A 22,796-nucleotide genomic window follows, 5' to 3' on the forward strand; every position below is an offset into this window, starting at 1 on the left:
ATTGATTTCTATCTCTATGAATCGATTATTGATCTGTTAAGCTTAAACCGATTCAAATTGATTAATTGATTTTATTAACCCAGCCCTACCTGTGACATATTTTTGACAGTTATCTAAGAGGAGAAATTCATATTCAAAACAAAGAAAAGTCGTGACATGTTAATCATGAAAATAAATGCCATCTGCATATTTTTTTGCAAAGCTGTGCACAAAGTATTAATTTGTGCAAATTTTTTATGCATTTGTTTCTTATTAACAGTTATCTTACCACGTTGGAAGGTCCATTAGGAGTGAAAAGGACATCTGCATTCACACATTTATTTCAGGAGAAAGAAGAAGCCAAGAAGGACCAGTGTGCTTTTGAGAAGAACTTCGGCTTCTCCCATGTAAGGCTCTAAATCCTTCTTTCTTCTAGATCATGGGTGCCCAAAGTAGGGCCTGCTGGCATATTTGGCCCTCCAAAGGTTATCTTTTGGCCCACTGAGTTGTGGCTACAGAAGCTGCGAAGTGTTTAGTTCAAACCCCTTACCCGTTTCCCATTGATTATGGTGTTCTAAAACTGCTGTAATATACTTTCGGCCTCTGGGTGGCGTTGTTAGCACTTTCTTTGGCTGCAGCTATGGGTGAAGCAACCCACAAGTGAACCAGTCCTGGGCTATTTTTGAATTAAAAATTCCCAGAAGCCTTCACGGTCACTTCTGATGCTTTTAGCGGCCTTTTTCAGCTAGCTAAGATGGAGTGACAAACAGATAAAGTCAAAAGACCAGTACACATCTCTCATTAGGATCCCAGTTTGCTGTTTTCATTGGAAGAATGTTTGTTTTAGATTGCTCTTGTTTTTCAATTAAAAATGGCCAGTGAGACCTTGTTGTTAAATGTTTCAAAGACAAATGCTACTAACTTTTTATTCTTACTAATGTGTGTTACCTTAATGAATATAGAATCAAAATGAATAAATGAAAACATAGTCTTTATTTTCTCCTTTTACTTCATGACATGCAAAAAAAATATTGTATTTGCCCCGCAGACCAGGATCCCATTTAGATTTTGGCCTTTTGAGTAAAACAGTTTAGGTACCCCTGATCTAGATCCTTTCCAGCTCTGTCAAGTTCAATACTGAAGCTCAGTTGAAAGCCACTTTCAGTTCTCTCTAGAGATGCCCATTCAAGAACTTTAGAATACAATAGTTGTAGTTTTCTGCAGCAGAGCCTCAGCTGTGGGCTCCTCTGATAGAGGCCTTCCTGAGTCTGCTCTGTCATGCACTGAACGCAGACAGGTCGTATGTTAAAGGTCTCTCTTATCAGGTCCAATCACTTTAAGTAGATGGACTGAACTGAACTGGACTGAAAACAAGATCCTTTAGAAAATTGAGAAGAAAATGACAACAGCAGAAGATGTGTCACAGCAAACAGCCTGATACAAACTGTTTGTCTATTTTTCTGTCAGTAGAGAAAAAATGAACAATGATTTGAGTGAAGTGACTTGAGCAATGTAGCTAAGAGTAAAACATGACTGCACTAAAGAGCTACAAGCTGTACATTCAGGTGGAGCTGAAGGTTCAAGTTGACTTAGTTGGTTCTGGATGAACTTGGGTCAGATGGAGGAGACGTTGAATTTGAAGGATTGCAGAGAAACATTCAGCTTCCGCAAAGCACAGCAGCAGGTTCTTTAATTCTTTCCAGCTCAGTCTACATATCCATGAACGAGAGCCTTCATTGACATGAATTCCTTTCCTAAATGACAGAATACCTGTTGAAGAACAAGTCAACTTTATCTTTATCTGGTGTTTCTGAGCAGAAAAACAAAAGTCAATCTGATGACAGAAGAATTGCATAGCTAACAAGACACCTGTCAGTCCACCAGGAAAAGCCCCCCATGCACGCCAGCAGAAAAATGCCAGGCATAGTGGTTTAGTAATAATCGAATACGTTTAAAAGAAGTGATATACAGAATTCCACCGTTATTCGTGGGGGTTAGGGACAAAGACATCTACAAATACACTGAATCCGCAAATAGAGACAACGCCTGTCCCCATCTCACCCCCCACCCCAGTGGCCAAAAATGTCCATTACTGATCCGTACACTTCTGATCATGCTTTGTAAAACTTTTATTTGAGAAGATTGGAGTATTGCTCAACATGGAGTTGTTTGTTTAATTCAGTAGGAGCGCGTTCTTCCTCCTTCATCAAATAAGTGTGAGAGGCCGGTTTCATCCATAATAAACACCAGCTTCAGATGATGTCAGGGTTGTATTAGTCCTCTTCTGAGTCAGCTGATACCATTTCTCCATGCAGGGGCATGAAGAGAGGAAGGGGGTAGCTGACGGGCCAGAGCCGGAGCGGTGCTGAGCTGTATCTCCACTCCCGGAGGGGGTGGGTACAGCTCAGTTTTGGAAGCAAAACTTTCATACAAGGGTTTTGAGTTGTCAAAGTTTATGTGACGAACCGAAAGGGTCACTGAAAAAAATAAAATTTGTAAACACTGTAACCACAAAAAGCAATTTAGGAGTTACATATAGAGAGGAAATCAGGAAAAAAAAAACCAGCTTCAACTTTGCTCATCCTTCAGAGTCTGGATAGTCTCAGAGGGGTGAGTGCAAACACTTACAGGGGGTGGGCATGTCTGAGAAGTGCTGTATGATGGTCAGCAGCAGCTCCAACCCTGAGCTGATCAGACGAAGACACCCCCCCTGCCCCCGAGCTGTGACTGTGCTCGGGTCTCATCCCAACATCAAAAGACTTCTGTCATAAACGTCAAGCTTCTATGGCACATGACATGCTGCATGTCAGTCACTTCACATCCAGATTTCAATTTTAGTCCACAAAGTAAAATCTTTTCAGGTGTAAATTCTGCAGTGCCATCTTCAGGACGACTAGATTTCATCTTGAAAGTACTGGTGTCCAATTATCAATAAATTACTGGAATGTCTTTTATGAGGATTTCCACAGCCTCTAGAGGGTGCTGGTGAGTGAGAACTATTGCAAAGATCTGAAGCAGAAGCAACCAACCAACCAATCCTCTTTCAGGGAATATTTGATTCTGGATCACGTGATCACATCTGATCAGCTGATTGAAATGAGTGCAGTCTGACAGTAAATCAGGTTTAAGGGCTGAACTCTTTGGAGGAAGCCGTTGATGGTATCTGGGGCTCACATGTCTTCATACAGCAGTGTGCCGCTAAAGATGGTGAGGGGCTCCACAGAGTGTGCCAGCTTCCCCATCACCAAGTCCACGCAGACCGTGTCCTGTGTCTGCAGGGGCAAGATGATGCTGAAAACAGCCAGGGAGCCAGGCGTGGTGTTGGCTTCCGCTACTGGGTTGTTCTCCAGGCCTTCAGGCTGATACCCTCCAGAGTCCACCCGGGCCACGCCATAGTTGGACTTAGAAAGGACCGCCTCAATCTTTTCATTTTTGTGACCCATGAGCACGGCACTGAAAAAGTAATGTCCATCCATGGGAGCAGTGAAAACACCTGATGAGACAGAGCAGCAGATGGTCAAACAACAATCACTCAGACAAGAAAAGACAAAAGATGGATACATGGATGGAGGGAACCTTTACTGATATTATGCTCAGCAGTATAAATAAAAGAAACTTAAAAACAGAATGTAAAGTGGGGTGCAGCCATGAGGTGACCTTAGCTTAGGTTTTCTGCTCTGGGTTTAATGGACCTCACAGCTGCCTTTGACACAGCCGACCACACAATTCTTTTACGTAGACTGAACAGTTTTTAGCTGGTGTAAATCCTGTCTCACTTAGGTACTTCTTTATTGTTTTAAATGAAAGTCATATATGGATCCCTGGGGTATACCTGGTATCCCCACTTTTACTGTATGAGTAGGAACTGGACTGAGCAGCCCCTCCCCTCTCGTGTTCCAAACAGGAAGTAGGAATAGTAGTTGCAAGAAGGTCAAAATCTCATAGACTTCCATTGAGAAATAGACAGGTATTTGTCAGTCATTTTATTTGTCAGAATAACCCTTCTTGCTCTGATACTTTCTTCTCAATATGTTCTTTTTAATACTAATTTTTTTAAAGATATTTTTTCTTTATCACCAGTTATTTAAATTATAAACTGACCAATCAGATGCCTCAGTAAGAGCATGTGACTCCACCTCCAACATTTGATTTCCCCAGTGGGAGGGGTGTGGGCTTTGAACAAGCTGGAACAAGCTCTCTCATGATTGGTGACAGCAGTTCCTCTAAAAACATGACTCAGACCGACTTGGAGTAATCGCTGTTGACGGGTTGCAGCCAGTTGAAAAATGCGGTAAACGTATGAGGAAGTGACGGCGAAGGCTCTGGCCTGATTTCACAAGAGCTGGAGGTAATGCATTTCCTACGGAGGACCTCAACCCTTGCCATGTCCAGTTTCTACTTATATAGTCAATGGATATACCCCAGAGATCTATATTAGGACAGACTACATACAAGCAGAAATGAGCAACACATCCATGTAAACAAATGCATGCACGAGTCAAGTCTAGCAGCTTAGCTCTCTATGACTTTTTGTTCCGTAGAACACCACATTGCAGAAGAGAGCACTAGCAAAGCACAGACTGGTAAAACAGTTTCCTTCAGGGGTTGATGGCTGCCAGCCGCCTCAGGAAGTACAAGGTGTGTATGCACCTTGACTTTTAGAGACAGATTCATTATAGTCAATCCAATCTACTGTAATTCCCTTTTTATCAAGCTGTTCTACAGAGCTTTCAGATGAATAAATGGTTAAACCATCAGCATACATAATGACTCGATGCATTTCAAGTTAAAGGAAAATCATTTATAGAAAATTCTATAAAGCAATCGTCCAAGACAACTCCCTTGAGGTTCACCATATGCTACACATCTTGCATCAGAATAACAACCCTTAAAAAGGACAGTTTGTGTTCTGTAACTCAAGTAACTGTCAATCCAAGACAGTTACATAACCTGCAACCTTTTTTAATAAATTATAATTTGATATCAAATGCAGCAGAAAAATCAAGCATTACTGCTCCAATATTTGCTTCATTTTCTATGTCCGTGTCACAAACGGGCAAACAGCTGGTTCCAGTTGCAGCACATTTATTGAAAAGAGACAGGAGTCCACAGAGCTAAATCAGAGTAAAGTCGAGGAAAAAGGTCAGGGCAGAGGGGGGCAAGGAGGCAGAGTCAGGAATAATGCAGGATCAGGTAATAGGTGATCAGCGTTAACCACGCGGTATGCTGGCAGAAACTTAGCAGTGAGTGTGGTCTGAGCGGTGCTTAAATGTCCTGTGGCTGATGAACTGATAATATCCAGGTATGGAGCCATCCAAATATTGTGCACAGGTGTTGATGGCAGATTGAGTGCAGTCAGTACTCAGGCGATGGCTCTCAATGATGACCAAAGGGGAAAACAGAGCGTCGACTCCTGACAATCCAAGTCATCTGTCACTGAAGTGCTGTGGTTTTTGAGTAACCCTTTCTATAGGCTTGTTGGTACTCTATGAATAAAATATTTGTGGAAAAATAATACTGAATTTGTTCATAGATCATAGTCTCCATTATTATACACAAAATAGGAAATAAACTGATAGGCCTTCAATGTCCTCCATGAGCTGCTCTCCTCACAGTGTTGTGGCTTTCTCTGATCACCTCTCTGTATTCTGAGCCAAAGGAAAGGAGGTGAATGTTAGACCTCCTGCTCTTACATTCTGTAGGCGCTAGTACAGCCCTCAAAACAGCTGAGATCAGCCAGTTCAAAGTACCTTCTGAATCTTGACGAATGTCAAATTTTCAGGGCTTTGACGGCCTTTATCTCTGCTCACCTGTTCTGGAATTGTAGAAGCCTCCTTCATTGACGAAGACTTTGTCAAAGATGATGGTTCCCGCTCTGTCCATGGGGAATGTCAGAGCAGCAGAGAACGCCAGCCGGGGGTTATGAGCATCCACGCCTGGAGTACCTGAACACACACAGAGGCAGGATGAGGACACATTCTTCCACACTGAAGAAGGCTGAGAGAAGACCAGCACTAACTGGCTCATTCTTTGAACCTTTTAAAGTTTAGAGTGCACATGAATTAGTGAACGTGTTAGTGAATGATGCAGTGGGAATCACAGAATAAAGCATTTTCATCTCATGTTTCTCAGAACAATTGCCCTGTCTGATGCAGTCATTTCGAAAATGTAAAAAATAAATACATTTGAAGAACTTCCTGGAACTAGTCCAGGTACTGCTGGGCAAAGGCGAGGCTCACACTGAACATGACGCCAGTCTGTAGCAGGGATACACTCACAGCCACACCTAAAGGAGATTCAAAGTCACCAATTCCCCCATGAAGCAGGTTTTTGGATTGTGGGAGGAACACATGCACAGAAAAACATGCAAACTGCACACAGAAAGGTCCCTGCTGTAAGACGAGTGCTAACCACAAAGCCAAGGTCCTTTTACATTGAAAAGTTTTCATTTCGACTCAGTGTTACGTCTCCTATGGATAAACCCGGCTCGGGTCCAGGAGGAAGAATACAAAAAGGGACGATAACAAAAACTGGACACCAATAAGATTAAATAGAACAGTTTATTATATAAAGGAAAATTTGTGTCCTGAAATCAAAGAACAAAATCAAATAATTAGTTTACTGGTTAAAACAAAAAGAGAAACCAAAGAGAGTTGAAGTCATGGAGCAGCTGACCCAGCCTTATCGACCGTCAGAGTCAGCAGCTCCTGATAATGGCTGTCTAACAAAATCCACCTGAAGAAAACAAATAAACAAAGCCTGCAAACTAAGACTACCAAGATCCAACCCCAAACTAAAATAACAAAACCCAGCAGTGTAAGACTGCTGAGGACAAAGAACAAAACAAACCAGAACCCCACCAACTAAAACCCAGCCAGCTCCTCAGCCAGCTCCTCAGCCAGCTCCTCAGCCAGCTCCTCAGCCAGCTCCTCAGCCAGCTCCTCAGCCAGCTCCTCAGCCAGCTCCTCAGCCAGCTCCTCAGCCAGCTGCTCTGCTCCCGCCTGCCTCTGTGTGAACTCCTCTGTCTTAAGTAGCCAGCAGGTGCCAATTAAGGCACATTGGCTACACCTGCCAGGTGAGCAGAAGGACTGGATGGAAAAGGTCCAGCAGGACGTAACACTCAGTGACTTAGGTAGAGATCTGTGATGGACTGATGACCCGTCTAGCAAGTACCCTGCCTTTGTCCAACAGCAACTGGGATAGGTTCCAGCGACCCATCGTGGACCCAGAGAGGGATTTAGTGTGTTCGACAAATGGATGGGTGGACGTGGATTGGGTCCCGTAAACAGAGAAAAAGATTTGAGCAGATGCTCGATTACTCGTGAACATGTTTATGATTTAAAATATGAACTAAGGACAATGGAGCTGGAGACAAAATCCTCCCATTAACATTTGACTCAGTCATCAGACTGAGTTCTGTATCAGGATGAGGGGCTCATACCAGGCAAACCTCTGGGGCCACTGTCTCCCTGTAGTCCTGGAGGCCCAGGGGGACCTTCGGGGCCTGGTAGCCCATTGAAGCCTCTCTCTCCAGGAGGTCCAGGTGGGCCTACAAGAAGACAAGCCAAGAAAGAACACAATCATTCAGATCTTGACCTATCATTTTAACCTGACCGGAGTTGAACAGACTTGGAATAAAAGCTGTCATCTTCCTTGGCTTGTCGTCTGTGGGTTGTGGGGTCCACTATCAGTACAGGACCTTGGGGATTTGGTGGGGCTGGGGAAACTTAGGCCCATCGTTGTTGGGGGACTGGGGATGGTTGTTTCACCAATCGGGCTCAGTCTGGTAGGTGTCCACAACCTACCCTCCTTCCTCATACGACTGTTAGAAAATATTTTTGTGGGGGTGCAGTTGAGTCTAGCCACATTATGTGCAGAAGTCTGCTCAAACTAGTTCTAACCGCTTTTTAAGGTCAGCTCCTTATTCCCTCATCCTGCGTGTCTCTGCTGAAGTACAACTCCTGATATGGACACTGTCGGTCAGAACCTGTGCTCAACATCAGGGTCTTTTTCATGTGTTCAGTAACTTTCCATCCCATATATGGTGTTGTTCCTGTTTTCTATGCAAAGTTAATAAAAGCCTAATGTAGATTGCGGAGAGGGGGCAGTCGGACGAAGACAGGCTGTTAACCTGTTCTCTCTTCTCCACCGCCTCCCTTTGGCAAAAGAGTGATTTAAAGCTTGAACTGACTGGTTCATGTTTTTATTCACTTTGAAGGGTCATACATTTTTATTCCTAACAACGACCACTTATTAGGTAGGGGTGTGCCAAAATATCGATATTGCGATATATCGCGATATTTAGTCCTGTGATCGATTCTCGATGGGTTCTCACCAAGTATCGATATTATATTTTCATTTAAAGAGGCTGTAGCGCTGAGCGTCTGAGTCGCGCCGGAACTATGGCCGCACGCTGCATCGGACATTTAATAGCGATGCACGCGCTCGTTCGGGAGAAGCACCGGTGAGATACAGGCTCTGTAGCGCGTGTGTGAAGCATGTCTACCTGTCAGCATTTATCATCCATCTGTAGGAGATCCAGCCGGTAAGAAGTGACTTTGTCTGAGCGCTAGAATGTCAGCGATCTCTTACTTCCTGTTTGCTGTGGGAACTGAGCGCGTGCTTCGCAGTTGTTTGTGTACTTCAAGTACCGACGGATTTTTGTTTTCATGCACTTCCATGTTTAACCTGCTGGTGTACTGTGTAGTAGTTCACTTTCAGCTTATCCCTTTCGAGGTCACCACAGCGTAACAGCACCCCCTGTTTCGCATCAGTGATTTGGCAGAGTTTTTACGCCGGATGCCCTTCCTGACACAACCCTGTACTTGAGGGGCACAGGGACCCAGTTAGGCAGCAGCGTCAAGGGTCTTGGCTAAGGACCCAATCTGGGTGGGGATCAGTGGACAACCCTGGAATCGAACCCAGGGCTCCTGTGTGTCAGCCCTTCACCTAGCCCCCTTCACCCAGCCGCCATTTGCTGCTGTACGGTGTAACTTTGGTAAATTTATAATGTGACGTTTTCAAACAATGTAATTACTTGTTGCTAATGTTAATTTAAAGTAATTCTTAAATAAAAAAAAAGCAGGATTTGATGTATGAACTGAAATTTAAATGTAATTAAAATAAATTACATGAATTCACTGTAAAATTAGGGAGGTTGCTAATTAATTGAAGCACTTAAAATTATAGTTATTGCCATTATTATGTGTGTTTTAAGGTTTTTACCTATTGACTGCTGACTGACCAAATGGAAAATAGATAAAGATTGGAAAAATAATCTCAAGTGACAGTCTGAGTAAATCAGACTTCATTTTTGGATGCTCAGCCCTTTTCAAGTGAGGGAAAAGTGCACAAAATATCAGGTCAATTTTGAAAAGGCTGTAAAAAATTATATTCATCATCCTTTGGTGTGACGTTCTTTTGGAGGTAGATAGCTGTCGCCACTTGAATTATTTAGTTTTTGCTCTGTTGCTTACAACAATTCTGCACTAAGTAGTGGTTGGGGTGGAAGACTACCCAGGACTCCCAGGTGGTGGTGGGCTGCTAGTCTGTGGCTGGGGAAGCTCTCCGGGGGTGGGGCCCTATGTTGGGGCCCCTGGTGCGACAGGGAACCTGTTCTTCTGGCTGGGATGAGGCCTGCACTCTCTGTCTTCCTGTGCCTTCCCGCTCTCTGGCGTGGGGGGCATCTGCGGTGGTCCCGGGTGCCCTGGTCTAGGTGCTTGGTGGGATTGCCCGGCGTAGGGCTGCTGCTTCGGCGGGGGTCTTGGTGTGGGGATGGCCGGGCGCTCTCCCTCTTTGTACATTCCATCATCATCCACATTATCAAAGCACACCTGAGCACAGGTGTCTGCTCACCTTTGCACTAACAGTATGCATGACAGAATGAAAGGCTTTACATGTGTGGGTTTATATGCAGAAGTGTGTAACCTGCAGTTGTATTGTGTACATTTGGACTAGTTTATATGTGAAGATTTTTGGACCCAACAGGTATGTTTGTAACTTTTGTGTGTGTGTGGACAGGCCCCGTCCCTCGAGACGAGCATTCACACTTGAAAATAATGTTGATAATCCTCCAGCACTTTGCTGCTTGTTGCTCTATTACCCCCCCCACACACACACACACACACAAAGATACCAACACAATCAATATAAATAAAGTTTAGCATAAATTATAAAAGGGATTTATCCAAATATACACTTTGCATGTCAGAAGATCAATAACCCTGTTGTGACAGTATAATCTGTCTAACACAAGAAGTCCTCAGCTTGTATAAGTTTGCTCAGCTGTTGGACAGGACAAGCTAAAAAGTAAAATAAAATAAAATGCATTTAAAAAATAGCTTTTGTTACTAAACTGGTCAAATATGACATCTAAATGATTTAGTTTGAAATCTTGATGGAATCATTTGATTCCTTCATTGTTTCAAGACAAATTGAACACATTTGAGGCAAATTTAGTAATAAATCCTGACTTTTCAGCAGAAAAGAACAAACAACAACAACAAGGAGCGAGCAGCTCACCAGTCACACCAAACCTCTTCAGGTCTCCAAAGGTCACGGTCATTGTAGAGTTCAGGTTCTTCAGTCGGCTGTGGACATCGTCCTGGCTCTTCTGAAGGAAGTCCAGTGTTCCTCCATGATGGATGATAGACTCGTTCAGAGTAGAAACAAAGCTCCATAAACTGGCCACGTGCTGGTTGAGCCCTGAAAACAGCAGACATCAGAGAGAGGCCCGTCTTTGTGTGTGCCGACACAACAGCTCAGTCGAAAAGGACAAGCAGGCAGTAGCGGTTTTAGGCACGGGCATTACGGGCAGCTGCCCGGGGTGCCGATTCAAAGGGGGGGCATCTCAGCACTGGGAGGAAAAAATAATCACTGCTATGGTTTCTACTACCTGTTATGTTTTGAACGGCCTGAAATCAGCAAATTGGTGCCCTCTGCTGGTGCAGGCGCCCCTGTCTGCTGAGCAGGAGACAGACAGGTGTGAAGAAAAAGGGAGGAGTGGAGGGGGCAGTTCAGTGGCGGGTCTCTCCTAAACGAAGAGGATGGATGAGGAAGGAGGGTTTGCCCGGGGAATAATTCAGTGTAGAACCGCCACTGCAAGCAGGTGCTACATTTAAGTCATTGAGCCAGAGTGGTTTGTTGCATATTTGTGACATTAAGGGGTTAAAGGGGAAATCATATGGAGCCAAATCGGCCATGAATATTTGAAACCCAAATAAAACATTTTGAAAAAAATATTGGTGTTCTCAGAGTCAGTGAATGCAGCGGGACTGAAGTTACCACCATCAGTTATTTTCATCGGTCCTTCATGTTAGCCTCGCCCCAACGCGCCACAACGAGGCCAAAAGTTTTGAAACGGAAATTTTCAGATTTGAAAACGAAAAAAAAAACCCAAAAGATTTGAAACCGAAAAAAAAGTTTTAAAGAGTTTTGAAACTCAGCCTCACCCTGAAAATATAGCTTAAAATACATACATTAAATACAATGAATATACTTTTTAAAATTAAAATTAAGAATAAAAATCAATTAAATGCCTCTGCAGCAAATTTACGAGTTCCCTCCTCAAATACGCCAAACAGCACTAGACAGAGACAGCTGTAGCCCCGCCTCCCCAGCGTCTCACACACTGACAGTAGCTGCAGCTGAAGCATGCGCTGTATTGTTTCAGTCTTTCTATCATCATTATTTTAAAATGATCTAATTTTCTTATCTCTCTCCATCTGTCTGGATACATTGATGCCAGTTTGTGACTCATTTAGTCTTTTTATCTGCTAAAAATGAGCTTTAACACACTCTAGGTGAGGCAGACAGTCTGCCTGCTGCACCGCAGTACACATGCCACAAGGCAGAGGGCGCTGGTGAGCCCAGAGAATGTGAGACCAGCTAAAGAATAATAGAATAATATCATTGGTGGCAGCAAGTCAAGTGCAGCCGTCCAGTTACTCTTTAATATTGTTTAGCATCATTTCTAAATGGAGGATTTGATTTTTAAACCCTGAACTCCACGACTCGTCTCTGGTAGTGATCTCCACTGAGACGGAGAGACTTTTAACACTGAAGAAAGAAAAGGAAGACTTCTACAAACAGAACATTCATCTGTTTCTTCAGGAGCAACACAGACTTCATTCAGAAGTAAAAGGAACTCAATTATAATAATCTTGGTGATTTTCTTTCTATGCTACAGTTTGTAAACAGAAGAAAAATGCTGACATGAAATTATAAACACACACTTTAACTGTTGTCAATCAAATGGTGAATCATCTGCTCTGTAGAGTTCATATGTCTGTAAATCTGACTGATGACGTCAGAGTCTCACCTGCTGTGAAGTGTGAACCTCACCGAGCATCACTGATCCATAGATAAAACCCTCCATGCTGAATAACTGGGTCTACCTGTGCCTTAAAAATACAGGGTTGAGTCAGGAACGGCATCCGCTGTAGGTAGCAGATGTGCTCGTCCTGTCAGATCGGCTCGGGGCTTGTGCATAATTGACGCGTAAGATTATGATTGGTCCGGCCCATTAGACCACTGTCACGTGACACGGGGAATGACACAGACACTTCCGCCATAACAAAGCACGGATTCTTCCCGAGTAAACAACTGAGGAGGTCCGAACAAATACGTTAAGAATCACAAAAGGAGAAGGAATATTTGCAATCAGCCGCAAAAACATTGACAACGAAATAATCCGATCGAGAGGAATCATCACAGGATAATGATCGTTATTTTAATAGAGAGAGATCAGGCTGGGAAGCATGAAGTTTGAGGTAAAGTGGGTGCAAGCGAGTAGCATGCTAGCTTGTTGATGGTCGCACATCCATCCATCCATCTTCTCGGCCGCTTCTTCCCTTTCGGGGTCACGGGGGTGCCGGAGCCTATCCCAGCTACTGATGGGCGAAGGCGGGGTTCACCCTGGACAGGTCACCAGTCTGTCTCAGGGCCTCAATCACACACATTCACTCTCACATTCACACCTAGGGGGGATTTAGAGTCACCAATGAACCTATGAAGCATGTTTTTGGACGGTGGGAGGAAGCCGGAGTCCCCGGTGAAAACCCACGCATGCACGGGGAGAACTTGCAAACTCAACACAGAAAGGTCCCAGCCGGGAGTCGAACCGGGGCCTTCTCGCTGTGAGGCAAGAGCGCTAACCACTGCGCCACCGTGCAGCCCTGTTGGTCGCACAAAAAAAACAAAAAAAAAAGAAAGTAATTATTCGAAAGTATTTTTTCTAAATACATCCTGCCAATGTTGTTCTTTCTGGTCGCACGGACCGGATGAAGTCCCGCTAGAATATGCAGCTCACGTTCTGCTCCGTTACACAAACACTGAGGAGAGCAGACGTTAGTGAAGGAGCTGTCAATGCCAAAATAATAAATAATAGCCCGAGCAGATCGCAACACTTTTTCCTTTCTTTTTAAAAAAAATAAACTGTATTGTAAACGTCAGTTTCAGTACAGAAAAACAGCAAATTAGCCAACTGGTTTGTTACAGTTGTGTGACGTCATCACTAGTCGCAGGCCCCCGAGCCGATCTGACAGGCCGAGCACATCTGCTACCTACACCGGCAAAAAGAAGTTCTCTGCCAAACCACCTGGAAGCAGATTTACTGTGGTGACTCCCAACGGGATAAGCTGAACAACAACAAGAGTTCACATTATAACTGGTGTTGGCACAGTTGTCAATGAGAGAACTTTGAATTGGCACTTCATGTCCTAAGTACTGCTGAACCCTGCTTTGCAGCTAGAGCTGTCAAAGGAATCTTGGCATCTGGCTGAGTGGTCCCAAACAGACAAACTTCTCGTCCGGGAAATTCCTGATGGAATATTCTACAACAGTCTGCAACCTGCGGCTCCGGAGCCACATGTGGCTCTTTTACCTCTACATTGTGGCTCTCTGGTTAGAATAAAATGTATTGATTTTTTTAAAAAGTAACTGTAAAGGAAAAAGTAAGTAAGTAAGTATTTAAAAAAAAATTTAATTAACTTAAACTGTATTTAACTCACTGACAAACAGTTAAAAGGACAGTATGAATCATTCACGAGGATCCTAGCATCAATAATTTGTGGTTTATGAATGTCATACTGACACATTCGGACTTCATTTTGAGCTTCAACCAGAATAAAAGATACGTTAAATTATAATCCTCTGGATTATAAAGTAGATTTTCCAATTTTGAACTAATTCAAGGATTGAAAGTTTTCCTCATGGTTTTAATATGGTTGGGGTCACTTCATTAGCTCGGATTTAGTTTTTGTTGGTTATATTTATGAATTTGTGGCTGAAATGCACCAGAAACAGTCAAATATACCGTTTTGTTTATATCTTGCTGCATTAACATGATCCTATGGTGTAGGACAGGAGTGTCAAACTCGGTCGCACAACGGGCCAAAATTCAGAGCACACCTTATGTCACTGGTCAAACAAGACAGACATTTATTAAACACACTAAAACTAAAATTGTGTAACTTTAAAAGCATAACTTTTTAACATTAAAATGAATAAAAAAACACAAGAATGTTATTCCAGAGTAAATCCACTTAAACCTTAAATAACTTTCAATATCATTTTATATCAGCTTTCATTCATCCATTCATTCATTCAATATTTTACCCTTCATAAAAATATATTCAGTCAAAATTAGAAATAAGTGCAAGATAACATCAGGTCAGTGATAACAATAAAATAAAATGATCTGGAGGGCCAGATCCGGCCCCCGGGGCTTAACTTTGACGCATTCGGTGTAGGATGTCTTTTATTTTGAAAGGAAGTCATGCAAAGCTCTGTCAAAAGTTATAAACTATTTCATATTTTCTTTAAAAACAAAATTTTCTTCATGTTTATGTTATTATTATACAAAACAATACTTAATTTAAATGTATCATGTCAGTAGCAAAAACCTAAAATGAATTTAGAATCTTATTTTTCTAAAGGGTGAATAAAGACTTCGTGGCTCCTACTGGGTTTGATTGGTGACCCGAATGGCTCTTTAGGTGTTGAAGGTCACAGACTCCTGTTCTAGTGAATGAAAATCACAGTAAAATCAGCTTAATTTCATTTGACAGTTCAGTATGCTGCAGAAAAGGCTCTGAGGTGAACTTTTACTTTGGAATGAAGATGTGGTTTGATGGCACTTCCATAATAAGCCCTACCTTCTGTGATCTTGTGGATGGAGTCGGAAACACCATCCAGTCTTCCACACACTCCCTCCAGCTTTGACAGCCTTTTCTCCAGCATGTCCTCAGATTTCCTGCAGTCTGCGGTGTCCACCAGCAGTATCCTCTCCAACTGCCGGAGACGCTGCTCCGTCCTGTCCAGGTGGTCTCGGCTGTCCTCCGTGTGCTCCGTGAGCTCCTGCTGGATTTTGTCCAACTCCGAGATGATCTTGTCTTTGGTGTTTCCTGTGAGGGTTCAAAGAAACGGAGCAGGAAGGTCAGCTGGAGGAAGTGCAGTCCTGAGGAGGCACGGAGCTGAGCTCACCCAGGTCTGTGATGACACTGCCGTGTTTGTGCACGGTGTGCTCCAGGCCCTGGAGGGTGTCGTTCATGGAGCTAAAGGTGAGAATGACTTTGGACAGTTGACCCTGCAGCGTCTTCAGCTGGTTACTGCTGGCGGATCCTCCGATCACACTGTGACCGTCTAAAGGTCTTCCTGCATCCAGCCCGGGGTTAGATCCACTGCTACCACTGCTGCTGCTTCCAGAACCGCCACCTGCTGGGGTTTAGCCAGAACTTTCACTGATCTCACAGAATGACGTGACAGAAGGAACAGCACACAGGACTGCCTTTCAACTTGATAATTCACTCCAAATAACTTTCTTTAAGAGCTAAAATTCTGGAGAAATATGAAACACTGAGTCTTAATTGTTGCCGTCAAATGCAAACATCTCCAGCTTTTACAGACTGTGACATGGAAACAAGCCGACATCTGACGCTGAGGTCAGCCGTGACGGAGGTAGAGCATCACACAGAAATGGCTGACCTGTGAAGGTGTCCGGGCTCGGGCCGCATTGGCTCATGCACTTCTGGACGTCTTTCCGAATCAGATAGATTTCCTCTTGAAGCAGTGAGCAGATCTGGGAGCAGCCCCCTCCCTGTGAGTTCAGACTGGTCTGGATGATGAGGATTTGGTTCTGCATCCTTCTCAGTGCATCCTGGGAATGGTTCTTCATCTTCTTTAGCTCATCATGCACCTGTGCACACACCTCACAACCTTGGCCCAGCTGCTCCACCTCTGACAGGATTCGGTTAAAGTGCTCCCCGCGCTCTCCGGTCAAAGACTTGATCATATGGACATCGTGGCTTAGGTTCAAAACCTAAACATTGGTGACAAACATAGACTGTATATAAAATAACTGGACAGAGCAAACCCCCCTACTTCCGTGTTCCATAGAGGAAGTACCACTGGGTTCCAAAAAGGCCAAAGTCCCATTGACTTACATTGAGAAACAGACAGTTATTTCTCAGTCATTTTATATGTCAGAATAATCATTCTTCCTCTGCTGCTTTCTGATTAACTTCTTTTTTCTAATCCTAATTTTTTTTTAAAGATTTTTTTCCATTATCACAAGTTATTAGAGTTATAAATTGACCAATCAGATGGCTCAATAAACGTTTGTGGGTCTGACGTCGACCGTCTGGGGGGTTTGATTGACAGATGACGGGTAGCCAATGGGAGCAGACTTCATCAATGGGTCCGTGAAGACCTTTTAACACCTACTTTACAATTCAACAATGTACCAATCATTGTCCTACTGTTGTTTTCCTCAATGGAATGTACCGATGCAGCAGTTTAAAACAACAAGAGGAGCATGCTGTCGACATTTTTAGATGAGGATTTACTCTGTAGAAATAGATTTCACTCTGAGGTTATGTGCTTTGGACTTTTTTCTTTGTTTAACGTTCGTTTTTCTTTATTTCACTGTTTTGATTGTAGCTTATAAATTATAAGTTGTGTATCAAACGGAATGGTACAGCTCCTCCATAAAATCACCAACCAAAGTTTCATCTTCGCCGCACTTTTCCAGCTTCAGCCTGAATTAGACGCAGCCGTCTGAGGAGCGCGAGACAAACTTGAAAGGACCTGGTCGTATTTTCAAACAGAAAAAAGATCCAGCTGTTCACTTGTTAGGATGGTTATTTATTTTAAATACAGCTGAACGCGCTTCTCACGTGCATCTGATCAGACTGTAACCTGGCAGCGCATGTGAAGTGACAAGCTGCTGCGGCAGCGCGGGGTGCACGCGCCATTCTGCAGCAGCGTCACCCAAATGCTCCTTTTATCTCGACAAAAAGGAATAAATGTAAGTAAATCCCAAAGGACCGCTGACAGAATCAAATGTTGGAATGGTTCTCCCTCAAAGGCTTCAACAATGACTTGTACAATTCTCTCGAGCCGCCGTTATTAAAGTAGAATCTGTTTACATCCGCGGTCTCGTGGTCGAGGCGTGGAAAGAGGCAGACGGTTGCAATAAACTCACTCCTGATTGGCGACAGTACTTCCTGTAGATTCCATGACTCAGCTATGACTCAGACCAATCGCTGAAGATTGTTTGCAAATGGCGGTATCCATTTCAGGAAGTGACAGTGAAAGCGGCGGCCTACTTTCTCGAGGAGAGGAAGTAATGCATTTCCAATGGGGGACCTCATTCTCGCTCAGTCCATTATTTTTACAGTCAATGGTGACAAACAGCGTGGAATTCATTACCTCAATATTTCATTACACAAATGAATACAAATAATGTTTCTGACAGAGTAAGACTTTTAGAATGAGGAAGCAGTATTAGACTGGGACTGGATGTTTTGCTGGTTTGAAAGTGTCGTTTCAGGCTGATGTCCAGCCCTGAATTCAGAGTCTTGGACCTGGACTGAACCAGGGTGATTGTGGAGTATTTTGTGTTTCTGTCTGATTGTATTTTGTTTTTATTGTTATTGTATTATTGTCGTATTATTTCTGTTTCCATTGGTGTGAAGAGTGCATACATGTGCGTATATATCTGTTTGTCTATCTATTGCATTTGTGGCTTTAAGGAAATGGGACCCCCGGACAAACAGCTGCTGGCATGTCCATTAGCAAATGGGGATCTTTAAACAAACAAACAAACAAACAGCTGTTCTCATCATTCAAGAGAAGACATTTTCTCTGATCACACATTTTGAAACGTCAGTCACCATGGTTGAGTTTTCAGAGGATTGTTCTTCAGGTGGGGGTTTGGGCAACACAAACTAGCGCCCCCTAGTGGCTTTGGAACAGAATGAACTTGTAGTGACAGTTTTCAGTAAACCACCACATAGAGATCTTGGCAGTAAGACGAGCTTTAAAAGGAAATGTCTTCATGACAGGAAGTATCTGGAGCGCTGGACACAAGCAACCAGCTAGCTCTGAGCTTTGAAATGTGGATGATAAACTAGAAAAGCAGCATTACCTGTGATAATACTTGTGTGATTGCTTTTTGCTGAAAGTAGTTGCTGAAGAGGCTGAAGCTTTTTGCTGAAAATGGTGACGTAATTTACTTTGATTTCTGAAGAGATTTGCTGAAAATGCAAAAGCTATCCGCAAAATGTTAAATTTGCTAAAAGACTTGAAATCTAATTAAAGAACTATGAAAGAGCGCTGCAGTTGATCTAAATTTCTGAAAATGTATAGTAAAATTGCTTAAAAATCCCTATTACATGCAAATTAAAAAAAAAATTAGTGTGTTGCTTAAATATGAGCTAAACTTCAAATTAGATAAAAAAAAAACCTCAGTAGATGCCAAATCTTGTTAATAATCTCTTTAAAATTGTTAAATTTGAAGACGTTCACTCATTTCTTATGGGGCATATTTTGCACAATTTGCACTTTAACATTTATGAATATCAAAAATACAGGCAGTAATGAGCTGAATGTTTCGATACCAAGATTACTGAAATGGCTGAAGGTGTGATTGGGTTTTTATGTGCTGAAAAATGTACAGAAAGCAGCAGGAGAATCACTGTAGAGTGAATGATTACTAAACATTCACACAATAAAGAGAAACACTATCGCTCCTCAGCCAGCGGGGGGAGAGGGGATTGTCTGTCTTCTACAGTCAAAACACAGAACTTTGGTCACTTTCTGATCATTGAAAGTCAGAGTAATCGGTCAAACTTACCTTGCTGTGCAGAGAATCTCCTGACACTGACAGGTCTTTGAGTCGAGTGCTGAAATGGCGAATCCGATTCTCATTCCCAACTACTCTCCACTCAAGAGACTTCACTGTTGTGTTTGCCCTCCCCCCCCCTGTTCCAGAAGATCCTCCTCGCCCTTCAGTCACATCTACAGTTCCACTAACTCCAGCTCCTCTCCCCACTGGAGACTCTCCGGGATTTCCTTCTTGCAGACGGTTCTCTCCATCCTTCCGGCTGTCTTCTCCTGTTCCTCCTTCAGATCCACCACAGCCACACTCCCCCATCTTTTGGGTAATGAGCGAGGTGCTCGTCTCCAGGTCTAAGAGCCTGTCGTCATGGTTGTCCAGCCTTTTCTCCATATCTGTCACTACTAAAACTTGCATGTTAGACTGATGGAGAACAGTCCTCTTCAGGTCTCCAAGTTCCCTGTGGAAATAGTTTTTCAAGTCTTTCTCCAGATGAGAAAAGCCCTGCTCTGTTTGGTGCACGCTGCTGTTGATGCGTTGCTCCAGGTCCTTCAGCCGATTGTTCAGCCCTCCTTCCAACAGCACACTGCCCTGCCCAGCCCCAGCAACAGAACCTGCCCCGGAGGAGCCCCTGCTGGGGCCGCCGCTGCCACTCGATGTGCTGAGCTCTTTTTCAAAGCGGTGGAGCTGAGCATGAAAGTCTTCAGAGGCTGCACTGATCTTGCGCTCAACATTGCTCACATGATTTTGGAGGTCCTTCAGGTTAGCACAGCATCCCTGCAGGTGCTGCACTTCATGCTGCAGCCGCTCGAGGTTCTGTTGGTACCGCGCGTCCATGGCATTCAGCTGCTTCTCAAGAGCCCTGATCCGCTCCCGGTCCTCCTGCTGCTGCTGCCGTAGATCTTCCACTCCAGCCTGACAGAAGAGCGGTCGAGTTACACTGACACACTGACAACTCTATTGCAAAAGAATGTTTTCACAGAATGCATACTACATGTCAGCAAAAACAAGAGTCATTTGTCGGAAGAATGAAAGGGCAGCGACCTTCACGGATCTGAACACAGATGCTTTTGCATTGCAACCTTCCTGGTTGAAAAGACTGAATTGGGTGGTTTAACAAGTGCTGTCATGCCATTCTTTTTTTTTTCTTTTTGTGCGTTTGATCAATCATGGAGAGGAGATGGAGGAGATGAAACACCAGGACGTGACAGCAGAGGAATTAACTGCTTAAACTTCAGACTTTGCTTCTTTGAAAAAAACCTTTGCTTCACCATCTGGACAAAAGCACGCAGGAAGAATTGAACTCTCCCTCGGAAATGATGCTTTGTTTGTTTTCTTGTGACCACAGGAATGTGAGCAGCGGTTCACCTGACCGGACCGCAGTGATCACTTTCTGTTACCATGACAACGCAACATACCGTGTTTTAAATAGTCCACTTTTGGTAGAAAAGAAGAAAACTATTTAAGCTCAAAAATACAAACGAATAATTGATCAAATATTGTTTTTTTTTTCGTAAATAACTCTTGCTTTTCAGAAGCAAGAGATTAACCCAATTAAAAAAAAATTTGTTAAAATGTCTAAATTAATTTATTGCAATTCATGTCATAATTTGACAGCCCTTGGTTTAACGCCGTTTGTTTTGAAAACATGACTACTTTTAATGGTTCATCTTTCAGACACAATTGTTTTTGACATTGTTTGGTCTTGAGAATCCCACCAGGTTAGTAAAGGTCAACACTACAGTATTTCACAAGCAGAGCAAACAAGTGTTTAGTCAGCCAGCGATAGTGTCAGTTTTCCCACTTCAGTCATCTTTCGATCTTTAGTAAAAGTGGTCTTTTAGTTATGATTTGGCTGATTTTAGCTAAAACCTGCGTCATTTCTGCAGAACAGCAGGAGTTCATCAGAGCTGAGTTGTGGGCGGGACTGTTAGCGTGGAAGTAAGTCTCAGCTGATATCCCATCATTTCTTTGTTCATATTCTCTCCTGCTAGTCTACAGCCCCTCACACCCCCAACCTAGCGTTAGCGTGTCACAAAAACGGTGATCAATATCATTTCCATCCAGCTGTACAGTTCAGTCCAGATTCCAGCTCAGACGAGGGAAACAAAGACGTTCATTTGTCTGTAAGTGGATGATCAGAATGGAGCGGAGCAGGGAGACTTTGGACTGCCCTTCTCAGTTGCTGGGTCACAAAAGGAGCTTTTTCAAATAGCATTTTTTCATCTGCGCCTGATCTAACACAATATGAATAAAGAAATACACAAAAACAGTTTTGACTCTATCTATGAATCTTATATTTGTCCTCCATCATCAGAAAAATGCTACAAGAACGTGTTAAAAACACCAAAAACCCTATTTTTATCAGAGTGGGTCTTTAAAAAGTGGAGAGAGGCCTGCAATCACTTTCATTACTAAAACTATCAACATAGAAAGTTGTTTAAAGTTCTCCCATGACAATTTTTTTTATTTTATAAAAACATTCCCAGTAGTGTTTTAATTATGATTTTTAAAGTTTTTAACCAAAATCCCACAACCTAAATGTCTTAAAAAGCCATTCTTTATGTTGATCTGAAGCCTCTGTTTCCAAAATCTCCTCTGAGGGGGCGTGGCTTTTGGAGCTGAGCAGCCCCACTCCTGATCCCAGATATCAGCCCTGATATCAGCTGCTTTGTTCAACTGATCAGAAAATCTTCATAAAGTACTGATTTTTCTGCATCTATCTTGGTTAGTTCTTCCTTCTTTGACCCAGGACCACTTTGTCTCAGGAGACCCCTCCAGGAGTGAACGCTGAATGCTGAAGTTCAGCCTCATATTTCTGGTACCTGACAGGAAGAGCAGGACAGCGACACTTTCCTCTCCAATTCCCTCAGGATCTCTTCCTTCAGCAAGTTCAGCTTGGATCCACTCTGTCCTCCTTCAGACACGCCTCTATCCAGTTCATTACCTTTCCCGTTCACCAGGTGGTTGTTGATGCTAACCAGAGTTTTATCATGGGCCTGCAGGGAGACAGAATATTCCATATTAGATTATAAATGACATAAGTGTCTCTGTTTGTGACAGCCGTGGCTGAGTCCATCTTAAGTTAGGGCTGTTTATCATTTTTGTGATGTTCTCTCGAGACAGCTTGATGGCTTTTCCCCTTGCTCTGTTCGCTCGCCGACTGCGTGGGTCAGGTGATGGCGTGGTCTTCCTCCGAACTGCTCAGTTCAATCCAGGCCATGACTGTGCTAACGTAAAGCTCTCTCAAGAATCCACACAAAGTTAAATGTATTCCAGATGTTCAGAAAATACACAGAGAGGTCTCGGACATGGAAGTGCACCTGGTTTCCATCAACTCGACACATCACATGACCTCGGCTTGCAAACCACCACCCCTTAATCTGGTCCACTCCCCCATGCTGGCCACAGCAAGACCTTCAACGTGGTGCTTCAGCCTCCTGCTTCTTTAAACTGCTTTATCTTCTTCAAAACCTCGTCTAGTTCAGTTGTCCCCACATACATAAGGGGTACCCCTACATTTTCCTCCCACATTAAATTAAATCAGCAAGTACCAAATATGCAGCTCCTCAAATGTCCACATTTTCACATTACTTCCATGTTTACAATCCAACTTCACACAAAAAAACCTTGTTACAGCATGTGTTCAGGTCAAAAACTGTCGTAACTTCCTCTATGACAGAGTTTCTCAAATGGGGAA

At 43.3% G+C, this 22,796-nt stretch overlaps 1 protein-coding gene across 2 annotated transcripts in view; it reads right to left on the bottom strand.

Annotated features, from left to right (window-relative positions):
• Nucleotides 1–1,642: 1,642 nt before the first annotated feature.
• Nucleotides 1,643–22,796, bottom strand: part of LOC112160957 (EMILIN-1) — a 26,709-nt gene continuing 5,555 nt past the window's right edge. Inside the window, exons 4-12 of one of the 2 annotated variants that reach the window (XM_024295886.1) lie at nt 21,922–22,095; nt 19,115–20,011; nt 15,964–16,297; nt 15,463–15,693; nt 15,135–15,383; nt 10,501–10,683; nt 7,421–7,528; nt 5,790–5,924; nt 1,643–3,472 (exon numbers count right to left, since the gene is read on the bottom strand). In XM_024295886.1, the coding sequence (XP_024151654.1) occupies nt 3,150–3,472; nt 5,790–5,924; nt 7,421–7,528; nt 10,501–10,683; nt 15,135–15,383; nt 15,463–15,693; nt 15,964–16,297; nt 19,115–20,011; nt 21,922–22,095 (2,634 nt within the window). In that variant the 3' untranslated portion in view covers nt 1,643–3,149. Of the gene's footprint in view, nt 3,473–5,789; nt 5,925–7,420; nt 7,529–10,500; nt 10,684–15,134; nt 15,384–15,462; nt 15,697–15,963; nt 16,298–19,114; nt 20,012–21,921; nt 22,096–22,796 lie in introns of both variants that reach the window. The other variant, XM_024295885.1, reaches the window with a different exon arrangement.

The sequence above is a fragment of the Oryzias melastigma genome, linkage group LG3, assembly GCF_002922805.2.
Source record: "Oryzias melastigma strain HK-1 linkage group LG3, ASM292280v2, whole genome shotgun sequence".
NCBI lineage: Eukaryota > Metazoa > Chordata > Actinopteri > Beloniformes > Adrianichthyidae > Oryzias > Oryzias melastigma.